Source organism: Sciurus vulgaris (assembly GCF_902686455.1).
Source record: "Sciurus vulgaris genome assembly, chromosome: 8".
NCBI lineage: Eukaryota > Metazoa > Chordata > Mammalia > Rodentia > Sciuridae > Sciurus > Sciurus vulgaris.
This window is the reverse complement of record NC_136468.1, coordinates 109,541,372-109,555,903: the sequence shown is the minus strand read 5'-3', so window position 1 is coordinate 109,555,903 and position 14,532 is coordinate 109,541,372. Positions and strand designations below refer to the sequence as shown.

The window sequence follows — 14,532 nt, the reverse complement described above, 5'->3', positions numbered from 1 at the left end:
TCGCCTCCCACCTGGGAGCCTAGGTGATGCCAAGATGCTTGTAGAATTCCTTTAATAGATAATTTGCTCATTCACAGAGTCCTAAATCAAGTACTTAAGAAAGGGCAGTGATGTCACCTTGATATGACCAACTACTTTGGACTACTGGGGTAAATGAAGTCCCTCTGCTAACTTTTGTTGAAAGCAGAACCATTTTTTTCTTTAAAAAAAAAAAAGAAAGAAAGATCCAAACAGATTAGTTTTCACTTTCCCTATAAATAACTAAAATCAAATGTTTTCCAAAGAGTGGGCTTTCAAAAGACAACTGTGGCATGGGGACTGGTTCTCGCTTGAAGAACACAAATCCAATTCTCTCAGGGATCAGTCAAGGAAGTAAATGAAGTACAAACTACGTGTAGTAATAAGGAGTGGTAGGGCAAATGAGGAAAATTTAATGCATTGAAACCAGTATATGAATATCACACACACACACACACACACACACACACACACACACACACACACACACATTGGAAAGAGAGCCATGTTGCTCCCTTTTGACATTCCTCACCCTAGATGGTGGCTACCACAGACACTTTAAGCAGGGAGCAATGACAATGCTCAAAGGGGTATGACATTCTGCCTCTGTACAGATCTGGTATGGCCCCAGCAAAAGGGATCACTCCCAGCCATACAGTGGCCTGTGTGTGTGCTCTCTGACATCAGTCTGGTTGTCTTGTTAAAGCTCATTCAGGGTACATCAGTTGTCAGTCACTCAGGAAGAGCTACAGCACAGCCCAGCCAGCAGCAGACACACCACTGGCTCACACCGCTGGCCCTGTCCCTCTGCCTGGAACTAAGTGCTCTCAAATTAGAGCAGGGCACCACAGCAGTTTTTCCAGGTAATCAAGTCCTCTTTCTGTGGGGGTTTTAAGCTCAGGTAGAGAGGAGGCTGGAGGGTTCATTCAGCCAGAAAGGAATCCATCTTTGCACTCAGACACACTGGTGTGATGGTCCCTGAGACCTGACCATTAAATTGTATCCTTTGTCCCTTGCTGTTACCCAAAAGCCAGACGAGTTTATTTTCTTGGCTTCCTAGAGGGTACTGAGAGCCCAGAAGTGAACTCTGCCAATGGCAGGAGGTTACCCTGAGCTGAGAGGCAACTTCAGAGCACAGTTTATCCCTCAGGACACCTCTGCTGCTCTTCACGCCCAGGGGAAGGAGCAGTCTTGTCAGAATTCTTTTTCTTGTTCTTTATGTGACATTTCTGCCTGTGTGACAAAGCTGCTGCACCACCAGCAAGTGGTTGCACAGGTGCTGAGGGCAGCCCTGCCCCATGTGACAAGGGGATGTGAGCTTCCTTCTGGCCACCTGCTGACCACAGCCAAGGGGGCCAAATGTCGTGGTCACTGCTGATTCCCTGACTGGGATACTGTGTCCCCAGAGTGTGGCTCTCAATAATTCAGAAGCATAACCAGGAGGAGAGGTTAGCTTCTGATACTCCAAAAAATAGTAAATAAGTAAAAGTGGTAACTTGCTTCAAAAACATTTTGATCATATTTATTTGTTTCAAGTCTCCTCAAGAGTGAGATATCTTTGTAAAAGGCAAACAATTCCAGAATAAAAATAAACTGCTTTAAATTTGGATGTAAGGAAAACAAGAATACAATACAGAAGGACCAGTCTGTTTCATAAGGTTAAAAGGATTATTTCTAAGCAGTCTTGTGCCCCAAAAGTACAGGGACAAGTGGAAAAGATCATTTTGAAGTATTCTGACATTCAGCAGGAAAAATTATCCATGGCCCAAGGGAGCTTGGTGGTGTCTGGAGAAGGAAACCCCGGGAAGCAGGAGGGGCCTTTGAAAGTGTCCACTTCTATCATAATTTGCCCTAAAGCTGAGCTGGCCCCTACTACCTTTTTTCCAAGAACACTCAAAAGTTTTATTTAATGGCCTGTCCTGTTTAAAGTCCCCAAATCAAACTAAAGTTTAAGACAAATCAACCCCTTCCAGCTGAAGACACATTTCTCTACCCAGCGACTCACCAGGGTCCTAGAGACTCACATCACTCAGTCTATTCTGGGGCTCCTCACCCCATACCCAGGCATGGGTTGTCTAGGACATGTACATCACATCTGGCCTCCACTCAGGAGATGTCAGTAACATCTTCCACCCTCACACCAGAATGACAATCAAAAATATCTCCAGGAAGTGCAAAGGTCCCCGGGAGAAGGCAGGTAAGAGCCTTAGGCAAGAGCCACTGATATACAGTTTAGTAAACAAAAAGTTTTATTCTCTGCTTTACTGTGACTTTGATTCTGTGATTATTTTCCTTCTTCCTGAGCTTATCCTTTAGATTCCATTTGTAAGTTATCTCAATAGAATTTCTAGAAACAAATTCCTTTTTCCTTTTTTTCCTTTTTCTTTTCTTTTCTTTTCTTTTTTTTTTTTTTTTTTTTTGAGGTAGAAAGTCTCACGCTATGTTGCCCAGGCTGGTCTGAAACTCCTGGGCTCAAGGCAATTCTCCTGCCTCAGCATCCCAAGTAGCTGGAATTACAGGTATGTGTCACAGTGGCTTATTACTGCTGAAAATTATTTTTGTTCAGACTCCTTGGTGCATACATAAATCAGATTAACACTTGTTTCTCTTTATTCTTTAAAGATGTTATCTTAGTGTGTTGTGTCTGCAGCTCTTGACCGGACATCAGAGTTCTGAGTATATTTTCTCTCTGATGGCTCTGAGAATCTTTTTTTGCCTATGGTGTTCTGCAGTGTCACTATGACGTGGTTAGGTATGATACTTCTTTTATGTGTCTCTTTAGATTTATTGGGTTTTCTAAATCAGACAGTCTTTCAACTAAAAAGTCTTGGACACTTACTTCTTGATTTCTCCCATGCACTCCACTATCTCCCTTAGAATTCTAATCAGGTTTATGCTAGATTTCTCATTCTCCCCTCATGTATGGAAATATCTCATTACTATGTTCCACAATATGACTGCATTTCATATTGGCTGACTTCCTCAGAGCTATCTGCTGTTTCCCTAGATTATCTCTTCATCAGTATCTAACAGACTACTATTAAGTGCTCCTCATGTTAATTCCCATTAATTAATTCCCATGCTTTTATTATGCATTTATTCAAGTCGTATTTGATTTTTCTTCAAAGCTGACTAGCATTCCATATACATTTTTAATTTTATTCCAATATATATTTCTTTATTTACATTAAACATACTCATTTTACATTCCAATATCTGGGTCTGAAATGACATCTTTTATCTTGGCTGACTCTTGCTTATTGAGGCCCTTTCTTTTTGAGTGTAATTTTAGTTTTGAGGTCACAGTCCCTGAAATGCTATTTGTAGGTATTTTTTGCAGTCTGGTTGGAGGGTGTATTCCATCTCTACACATTTGCTTAGGTCAGATACCTGTAGATTTTGCAGGCTATACAGAGAAGCATGATTTGGCTTCTTATAACAGCATTTGCACGTTAGAGACTAAAACTATGCAAAGAAAACATTTTCTTCTTTGCACAGTGCTGAGGCCCATTGAGAGATGTTTGCCACACTATTCTTTTGCAGGTCAGGCTATTCAAGAGACATTGGATATATGAGATAGACCTTGATCTGATTTTTTCTTAATAGGGCCCTGGACTCATCATATGCCCAAGTCTTGCCCCATTAGTGCCAAGAGCACAGGTTCAGGGGACCAACAGATGTCTCCAGACAACCAGCACAGCAAGAACTCCTTTGTTCTGTGAATTATAATGTCCACTTCTAGGAATTAATTTAACTTTCTTCTATCTCAGCTGTGTTTACAAAACACACTCTGTAGTTGGGATTGCAAATGTCTTTCAAAGGCCCATGTGGTCAAGGTTTGGTACCCAATGGGGTGCTACTGGAAAGTGGTAGAACTTTTGAGAGGTGGGGCCTAGGGAGAGGCCCTTAGGTAAGTGGGGATGTTCCTTTGAAGGGGATTGTAGAACCCAGACTCCTTTCTCTTTCTTTTTGTTCTGTGGCTCACAATGTGAGTGGTTTTGCTCTGCCATGTGCACCCAACATAATGTACTACTTCACTGTAGACCCCAAACAATGGGTCCAATATACCACAGGCTGGAGCCTCCAAAACTGAGCCAAAACAACTTTTCTCTCTTGTAAGTTCATTATCTCAGATATTTTGTTATAGTATGGAAAGCTGACTAATATGGATATTCAGGGATTCATGGATTTTGTAAGAGGTGGGATTTTCAGGCCATCTTCCATATTCCCACGAAAGGAATGGTCTCCTTATGTTTAAAGCAACATCATTTCTGCCACAAGTAGAAATGTACAGAGCCACAGGACATTTTAATTTTCAATTCTTATGCTTTCCACTGGCTAGTGCTTCTGAGAGAACGCACAGGGCCATCGGCAGATGCCTGACATCATCTCTTTCCACAGATTCGAAAGGCAGCCTATGTCCTGGCCGCACCCCAGTGCCTGACAGAAATAGAATGAGAAGTGAGATCCAGCTGGCAGGATCTCAGCCTTGGAGCAGCTGAGCAGCAAGGAGGATTTCCAGTTACGTGGTCAGAAAAGTAGCCATGAAGATGGTTATAGGGCATGCAGGCTTGGGCGAAAAGCCACATCCTTTATTCAAACTCACAATTGTTATATTTGAGAAAAACTCTTTTTTTTTCCTAAGAACATCTGCTCCAGGACTCCTCTGTCATTAAAAAACGAGCCATCAACAAGAAGAGTCTATTATTAATAATAACAATAATAACAGTAATAAACATGACAGTGGCTCCCAGCTGCATACCCACTCACAGCCTCCCAACAAAGCCCTCAGAACACGTCACACCAGTATCCCTGCCTGTCTACTGGAGGGACTCATTTGCTTCTCATTGTGTCTCCTGAATCTAGTCCAGTGCCTGGCTCATGGTATTCAAATTATTATGAACAAATAAATGCAAGAATATTTTTTTTCTGTTGGAATTTACCATATTTGGATAAGAAATGGTTTGTGGGGAAAACCTAGCTCCATAGAGCCAGTGCTGAGCTGGGAATGGTGGTATGCAACTATAATCCCAGTGATCTGGAAGACTGAGGCAGGTAAATCACAAGTTCAAGGCCAGCCTCAGTAAATTAGAGAGGCCCTAAGCAACTTAGTGAGACCCTGTCTCAAGATTAAAAAAAAAAAAGAGTTAGGGATGTGGCTTAGGGGATGGGTAAGTGCCCCTGGGTTCAACCCCCAGTATCACAAAAAAAAAAAAAAAAAAAAAGATAGAAAAAGCCAGCACTGAAGATGAGGGTATCTATAGCTATTTCTTCTAGAGCCCCAGACTGCTAGGGTGCCCTTACTTCCCAGAGATACACATTCTCTTAATCCTCCATGTCAGATTTAGGAGTGATCTTTCCCCTCTATCTGTTCTGAGCTTCCTAGGGTGAAATTGTTATGTGTATCTCATTTACTTCTTATAATGTGAGAGATATGCAGGTTTTACCTATGTTATACCACAAGAAAACAATGAGAACAATGAAACTCTAAAAATTTTCACAAAGGCACAGAATGATAGAGAGTGATATGTTATACTGAGATCTCAAGAGTCTAAGTGCCCTGTGCTTGAAGTCCCCAAATTCACTCTCTGAAGTCTGTCAAGCTGACAGGACTTCACAGCATGGTACCTGGATTCAAACTTCCTTTGCATACCAACTGGTTGTATGATTTGAATAAGACATCTAAGTTCCTATTTTCTAGGGTGAAACTTCAAAGAGCCAGGTCCAGGGGTAAGTCACATGCTCACTAAGTGGAGATGTGGTCAGCAAGGAAGCAAACACCCTCTCCAGGTGCTTAGCTCTGGTACATGGCTGCCATCAGGGAGTCATTCCATTTTCACAAGAAGTAGACAATCTGCATATTTATATGAACCTCCCACTTGGTAAATATTGGCCAGTTGGAATACCTTCTCAGGCCGGATATGACTCTTGGGTCACAAGTTGGCCCCAGTTGAGTCTGGTCATCTCTGAGGTCCTATCCACCTCTCTAGAGCTCACAGTCTTGTGCATTGCCCATTGGAACTTCCCACTGTCCTTGAGGAACACCCAGGACTAAATGTTTTTGTTCTCATTACAACTCAATATTTCACACTTTGAAGGATGTAGACATTTATTTTATTCTAGATGGCCTGAGTCAAATATGACATAAGTCCACATAAATAAAGCTTATTCAAATAGACTGAATATTTGTTGGGCACAAACATGGGCCAGGTGCTCCAAGTCTATTTAAGTATTCCTTTTTCCAGGTATCTAATATTAAATACCACTCTGCCACACACAAACTGCTGCTTCATCAGCATATGGTCACAGAGACACTGTACAACAGCTGGAAGTGCATAATTATCAGAGTTGAACAAACTAGGACTCAAATCCTAGTCTATGACCAGGATCAAGTTATTTGACATTTTTTCGGACCTTAGTTTTCTCTCCTTCAAAATAAAGAAAACACCACCAGCTCATCAATCTGTGATATAAATGGACAAAGGGGGAAAAAAGCAATGCATGAAAAATTTTAGATACATTTCGGCTTCCCCTGCCCATTATGAAAGGGTAAACTTTTATAGTGTTGATTCCACCATATTTACAGAAGTAAGAAGTAAGAGTTTTTAAGATTGTGCTGCCCCCACCTGAGTTAGAAACACATTGAAAAGTCCAAAGAAGCCATAGGACTCCTCCTTTAAAAAAAATTTTTTTTCTTGTTTAAATGGTTTTAGGCAGAAAGGCAGAATTTGCAAAGTCATACCAGAACCAAATCAGAGGCAGCAATATTACATATATTAGACTGACTCACAGAAAAGGGAATAAACAGTACAAACTGATTCATTTTACTTTAAAAAGGTAGATAATAACAACATTGTTTTTGGTTAAGCAATATCAGTCACAAAAATATAAAGACTGAAATTGTGTCTTTCTCTTTACTGGCATGATCTCAAAGTTTTAATAGAGATCTATTTAGATGAAGGTTTTGGCTCCAAATTTCATATGAGAATATTTTTTTCATTGATGAAAGTCCAGAAATGAGATTTTGCAATGAGGTTAATGGCGAGTCAGACACTGAAGCCATGAGAAAGCAACTGGCTTAACTCTGTGGTCCCAGATCAATTTGTCTATAAGAACCCCTTTCAACATTTCTCAAGCTTTGAAAGATAGTCTAACAAGCAGCACTTATTAATAATTCATTTTCTCTTTTTCTTCAAAGTCTTATACGATTCTCAATCAAGAGCTTCTGGTTAGCTCTGATGACCAGAGTTGACACCCTGAACTGATACCACCCCAACTAAACACAAAGGAACATAGCGATTTAATTATCCTGTAAGGTCTTATTTCAGAAAGCATAGATTCCATGAGGTTCTATACATCACTGAAACAAGGCTGTAGGCTCCCTCTCAAACTTCACAGTCCAACAGGAGACCCTTATTATCATAACAGGAACAACTTGTTCTGTTGATCACAATAGAAGTACTTTTATTAATGAATTTCAAATTTGATTAGCCCAAGAAATGAATGGTAATCATAAAGGGCAGATTTAAGACTGCTCAATAGCCCCCTCCCTCCTTTACCTTTTAGCTGTCTATGATAAAAGGATTCACTCACATAAGTAATATAAGAACTCCAAAAGGGGCATTCAGAATGGAATAGACACAGAACCTGAATGTGCACCGCAGGCCATTCAGGTGTGTATATTCAGCATTGAGTTCTTATTACTCACTTTTTGCCTTCTTTGTAAACACTTTCTTCCTTCTATTCAAACATAACTAGTGCATCCTTCCCCATACCAATGCTCCTTGGGTCTGTTTCAATAAGCTCAACTTTGGTCACAGATACCCTGTGTTATGCGTAGAAACTGTGTCCTCCCCAAATTCATATTTTGCAATTCTAACCCCCAATACCTCAGAATCTGAATGTACTTGGGGATAGAACAGGTTATTTAAAGCTGTGATTAAGTTAAAATGAGATCATTAGAATGGACCTCAATCCATTAGTATTGGCGTCCTTAAAAGAAGAAAAAGAAATGTGGGGTTGGGCATAGTTCAGTGGTAAAGTACTTCTTGCCTAGCATGTAGCAAGCACAAGGATCTAAGTCTCAGGGCTAGCAAAAAAAAAAAAAAAAAAAAAAAAAAGTTGAACACAGGCATATCCTCAGGGGGAAGAACAGGTAGACACTGAAAAGTCACCTACAAACCAAGGAAAGAGGACTTAGAAAGAATCAAACATGCATATACCTTGATCTCAGACTCCCAGCCCCCAGGACTATGAGACAATGAATTTCTGTTGCTTAAGGCACCTGGTTTTTAGTGCTTTGTTATGGAAGCCCTAGAAAGTCAATATACCCTAGGAAGCATAAATATTAATTGTTTATAAAAACATATATAAACTAATACACAAGTTTCCTCAAAGTTGGATGTCTGGTGGCACAGGTTTGAAGATTAAGATACTTCATATAACTTGAGAGGTAGTAGGCAAAAACCTCTACTACTAACTATATTTTTCTTTGGACTCACAAATTAAATTCCAACCACTCCCTAAGGAAAGAGGATGCTAGGATGCTACATTCATTATTAGTAGCAGCTTCATGGTATTTTATTGTATCAGTGATGCTTTCTACCGACGTGGCTGAGATTAAACAGACTGTAAGGAATAGGAGTTTTGATGGGTAAAAGAATCCAGAAAGAAGAGGGAAGACAGGTTTGGAATCTACAAAATACTGGTCACAGAAAGTGGCAAGAAAACATGTGCCCAAGGACACAGAATCACAGGAAGCTAAGGAGAAGCCACTTTTGCTGGGGCCAAATGCCTCACACATCATAGGCAACAGCAGCTCTAGAGTGTTATCTGATGCTCACTTCAGTCACCATAGAGGCGGGTCCAGACACCATCAGTAGTGATTTCCTTTCAGGAAGCAGAGAATACACTATTGCAGGACTGTGCATGTCCTAGAGAAGGCAAGCCAGGCACCATTCCCCTTTCACTTCCTTCTGTGCCAAGGGAAATGCTGTTCCAAGTATGACCTTATTGTGCCACAATATCCATTTGAATTACATTTTCTTCAGAGAAACTCAAAGCTCTTCTGATAGAAAAAGCTTTCCTTTTTCATTTTCCATATACTTTGTGCTGTGCAACTGCAAACTATAATTTATCTCTCTCTGAAGGGCACGATACCCAGAGCAGGCATGTTACCAATTGCTTTGGTTTAGCCTCAGCATCATAACAAATCTCCATTACTGCACCCCATGAACCCCATGGACTTACAGCTGATTCTGCACCCTTCTACATATGTCCTTTCCACACCTGCCACTAAAGTGCTGGATTTTCCTTTGGACATTGTAGGAAACAAAAACAGAGACACTACATGACATGCACAAACCCAATCTAAGTAAAGGAACTATCTAGAAATTTACCTGATTCTAAGAGAAATGAGAAAACATGATACTACACACAAATATTTTTCTGTAATGTACATAAGAGAAAGCAGAAAGCATATAATTAAAAACTCATAATAACTTTTCAGCATTCAAGCATGTGTGGGTCTCAGCATCTGATAATAATTGCATGAAAGTTATGAATAAAATGTCATTTGAAGATGGAAGATGCCCTTAATATTCTAAAAACAGCTTTACTGGTTTTATAAGATTGTGATCTTTCCATTCCCTCTTTGGTCAATATAATCTTCTATCCCCAGAGTTTGAAAAAACACATTCTATCTATTGACTACCAGTTTTTGCAAACAGGAATCAAATAAGAGATTCTTTTCCCCCAGAGACAAAGCTGCTTCAGGGCTTTTCTTGGCCATGAGTTATAAAAAAAAAAACAAAAACAAAAAAAAAAAAACAAGTTTCAATTCTTCCTTCTACCTGGGATGAATGGTGAATGGCCCCTCTGGGAAGTATTTGGGCTCTTTAGATCAAAGTGGTAGCAATTCCTCAGCTTATTTTATGAGAACTTTCTAAGAAAGAACTGTGGAACACTAAATAATGCAAACAACAAATGTTATTAATTTAAAAACAGATGCCTATCTTTGACCTTATAAAAGTTTGATTATATCAAATACTTAAGAGAACTGTTTTGTTGGGCCACATTCCCACACCAAAATGAAAGACCCCTCTTCTGGGCCCCATGGATGTTTTTGCCTGTACATTTTGTGTTGTGACCAAAACATCTGAAGAAATATACACCAGACTTCCCAGCTGACAGGAGGGATTTGGAGGGAAGAGTTCCTGACTCACTAATGTGTCGATTAGGATGGTTCATAAAAAATTCTCATCAGAGTTGTCTTTCTCCAAAGAGCTGAAACCAAAGACTGTAGGTAATTAAATAGTTTGTGTCTGAAACTATACTTTGCTCATGAACCTTTCTGATAGCTGACCCTCACCCTATAGGGGAGACAAAAGAAACCCAGAGGGGCATGTGCTTTGTTTTAGAAACGTAGTTGGGCAGGATTCAAGCCAGAATAAAACTCATGTTTCCTGACTCTAAATTCCATACATTTCATACATTCCATATGGTCTATCATTTCTGCCTTTACATGTTTATACAACTCTATAACACATTGATACAACTCATTAATGTGCCTTTCACATCCTGTGCCCTGGAATCAGCAGCTCTCACAGATTCTGAAGGGTTCCTCCCTACTTCACTTCCAAATTCCGCTTTAGGGGCTGCAGGTTCCAGTATGCCCTCTGCAGGCGGGAAAAACTATCTGTGGCATGTTCAGTCAGTAGGCCCAGACCTGGATGAGCCATGGGTTGAATCCACCTTCGGGAGTTTGGACATGCTGAACATCTTTTGAGTTCTCTCTGAGGTCCCTAGTGGAGAAGCCGAGTTTAATCCAAGGCCAGCGCATGCGTGCTGGGCTGTGTCTCCATGCAAATCCACACCCCAACAGGGCAGAGCTTTTGGTTCAGAGGTGTGTAAGGGTTAAAAGCATGAGCTATGAAGTAGAATTGTTGAGTTCTGACACATGGATCTGCTTTCTAATAGCTTCATTGCCTTCAGCAAATTATTTAAATATTCTGTGTCTCAGTTTCCTCTTCATAAAATGGAGATGATAGATAATAATCTACCTTGGAGCATGGTGTACGAGATTTAAGTGAATTAATGCATATGAAAAACATAGCCTGGAGCCCAACACAGAAGCATTAGGGAAAGGACCTGTACTGTGAATATTACTGCTACTCTTCTGAAATGAAACCGTTTTTAACCGTAAACTGGACTTCGTGATTTTGCCATCATGTTTTGGGACCTAACGAGTCAATGTTTTCTTCTTTTAATTTTCAGATGCCCTGAGCAAATAATCTAGAGAAATGGCACATATTTTACATATATATATATATATATATATATATATACAGATTAAGGGAGGATGGAGATATATATATATATATATACTCTTAGTTTAAGAGTATATCCCAAATGCCATGGTAAATTACCCTGTTTGAAAACAGGTTGAGCATTTCATCTATAACACTTCTGAATTAGAAACCACACATTCATGTTGAAAGTACAGTCAGTAACTTGGAACTGCTCCCTTCAATGTCTTGGGCTTCATTCTAATGAAACCCTCTAATAGTGAATACCTAAGCACTCAATATGGATTAGCCATATTGCTCTTTGAAGGATTACCTCTACACTGAAAAAGATCTTGTTTAAGGACAAGGGAACCAAAAACTGCCTCTTCTTAATAGTGGGAAACCATAGAACAAAAACTGCTTCACCCCCTTCCAAGAAAGTGCAAAGTCGCCTGTCCTCTTACCACGAACTCCTCCAAAGTCTGGTAGGTCTTGCCCCGGAACTCGCAGTAGTTCTTCCTCTCCTTGCACTGCGGGCAGCACTGGCTCGTGTCGACGTGGATGCAGCGCGGGTGCAGCCTCGGGCACTCGGGCTGTGCGCACAGTGGTCCCTCCTCGGTGCACAGGCACGGGCAGGCCGAGGGACCCGGCGCGAACTTCTCCCCAATAGCGTACACGAAGCCACTCTCGTCCACGCAGCCCTTCCCTCGATAGTCTGGATACGCGTACTCCTCAGGCAGCTCTGGCGTGGGCGCGAGTTCCCGGCTGATCGCGTCCTGGGCGGCTGCGGCCAGGGACTCCACTTGGGGAGTGTCCCCGCGAGGTCGGACCTGCAAGTCCCCGGCCTTGGCGCCCCCGCCTTGGACACCCCAGGCCTGCTTCTGCTTGCTCCACGCTTCCCGGCTGGCGAACCCACGGCTGCTCTTGCTCTTCCAGTCCCGGGCACTACTGCCCTCGTCCCTCGCTGCGCGCCCGAGCTCGCTCACTCGCCCCGGGCCGTCCCGAGACGCGTGCTCGCGCTTCTCCTGGCCCTGCTGCTCTGGCGCCTGGGCCAGCTTCTCCAAAGGGATGCTCGGACTGCAAAGAGCCACCATCAGGCAGCAGGTGACCAGAAGGGAACTGGAGAGCGCGCCAACTGCCATCGCAGTGGAGCTGGGCATCCCCTACCACGTCCCGGCGGGCGGGCGGGCGGGGAGCGCGGACACAGGGAGAGTCGCATTCACAGCCCGGGGGCGCGCCGCCGCCAGCCGGGAGCCGCCGTCCCTGCGGAGAGAACAGCAGCACAACTGAGCCCCACGGCCCGCGCGCGCCCCGGCCCGCCGCGGCCCCCACCCGGCCCGGCGCCGCCCGGGCTCCAGCATAGCTCTAGATTAAAGAGCTGGACGCTGGAGACTGAGGCAGCATGCCCAGCGTCAGTGCACAGTTGGGGTTCTTAGACATCACAAATTGTGGAGGAATACACTGGAAGAGAAGTCCAAGAAATGCACCGGCTGGCGGGGTCTTCTGTAGTGGTGAAGAGTGTCTGTTGAGATGGTCACCGGCGGCTTGAGGAACTAGAGAATGCAGCGAGTCGGGCCCGTGCCCGCCTGCAAAGCTCGTACAGAAACCACATAATTCAGGCAACCTGGTTGTCTCTCTCTAGGTCCTGGCTATATTTCTCCAAGGTTATTAAATGGAAAATTCTGCAGTGGAGTTGGACAGTGAATGGGCAAGAAGACTAAAGGGGAACCTTTCCCCGCGTGTCCTAAGGGCTCCTGCTGGGGAAAGGGGGGAGGAGCGGATAACAAGGTTTCTCCTTAGACCCCGTGACTCATTCGTAACTTCTTAAATGCCTCCCGTCCTGGGAGCACAAATTATCTTTTCTAACCCCCGCTGCTCTGAAGGATGCCCCTGACCCTTCCGGGATGTCGGAGTAGGGGATTCCCGAGGTATCTGTTCCTTCGCCGGCCCCACAGCCCCTGCCAGCCACTGGCGATTGAACCGGTGATACGAGTCGGGTAACCAGCAGTAGCACTCAGTCTTGGAATTGCTTTTACCCGGGAGGGGTCCTGGTGATGGAGCATAAATGCCCAGCAGCACTGAGGTGGGCGGTGGGGGAGGTTCGGGCTCAAGCACGCAAAGTGCGGGTAAGAGTATTTCACTTGGAGGGATGCCAATCAGCCTTTCTGGATCTCAAAGTTTCTGCCACCCAAAGGATCAGAGAAAGCCCCTATTACCACTAGGCAATTGCAGTCCAGCCTGGGTCCCCCTGGCTCCCCCAAACGACCACCTACTCGATATGCTCCAGTGCGCCTGCCCCCCTCCCACTCAACCTTCTCCATTAGGTCTTCGGTCAAATCCGCTCTCTGCTCATTCCTAGCCCGGGTTCAACCGACCTCAATCCGGGCGAATCGCCCATATTTACAAACTTGGACTGCGGGGAAGTGAGGGTTCTTCCCAGCAACTGGGCGTCGTCCCAGCGCGAGGGGCGCGGACACCGAACATGCACCCTCATCCCTGAAGACAGGCGCCCAGTCTACATACATGAGCATGGGACGCCAGCCTGACGCCGGGCTCGCGGCGGGAGCAGCAGCGGCGGGCGAAGCCCTGGGGCACCAGTGCCCATCCTCAGGCCGGCAGGGAACCCGCGCGGGGCAGACCACGGAGAGCGCAGTCCCACCTGCGCGCTCCGCCTGGCGCGTGCACCCGGTTAGGTTGTCTGCCAGGGCTGGCGCATCCCCCTGGCCAGCAGCGGGTTGTCCTGGTCCCAACTCGCGTCAGTGCACGCGCCGCCCTCCTCCGCTCATTCCGGGCTCTTGTCCCCGCGTCTTCGTGACAAAGAGCACCCAGAGGGCAGCCAGACCCCCCGCCTCGCTCTTCTCCGCGGTCGGGTTCGGGAGCTCTCCAGACCTAGCAGCGATGTCTGGGCAGCCGCCCCGCGTCGGAGGGAGAGGAGAAGCTCCGAGAGCGTCCGGCTGGCGAGTGGTACGCAGGCTGGCGTGGAGCCGGCGCACCCGCCTCCACCCTCCCGCCTCCTGTCGCAGCCGCCTTCCGCCCAACTCGCGCCCAGCTCCTAGGCTGCCCCCGTTCGGGAGGCGTAGCCGCGATTGTCTGCGAAATCCCTGGGCGGGAGGACCTCCCTCCGCACGCTCTCCCCTTTTGCACTGCTCAGTCCACCTCTGGGTCTACCGCGAGGTGGTCTGCTCGCCTCCCTGGCGGGCCGCCAGCGATGCCCAGGGCTGCCATTCTC

The 14,532-nt window shown here is 44.7% G+C and overlaps 1 protein-coding gene across 1 annotated transcript in view; it reads right to left on the bottom strand.

Annotated features, from left to right (window-relative positions):
* The window catches only part of VWC2 (von Willebrand factor C domain containing 2), a 167,412-nt gene extending 153,153 nt beyond the window's left edge, over positions 1-14,259 (bottom strand). The window contains exons 1-2 of the mRNA XM_079150291.1: positions 13,827-14,259; positions 11,768-12,566 (exon numbers count right to left, since the gene is read on the bottom strand). Of these exons, the coding sequence (XP_079006417.1) occupies positions 11,768-12,463 (696 nt within the window). The 5' untranslated portion in view covers positions 12,464-12,566; positions 13,827-14,259. The remainder of the gene's footprint in view (positions 1-11,767; positions 12,567-13,826) is intronic.
* Positions 14,260-14,532: the final 273 nt, after the last annotated feature.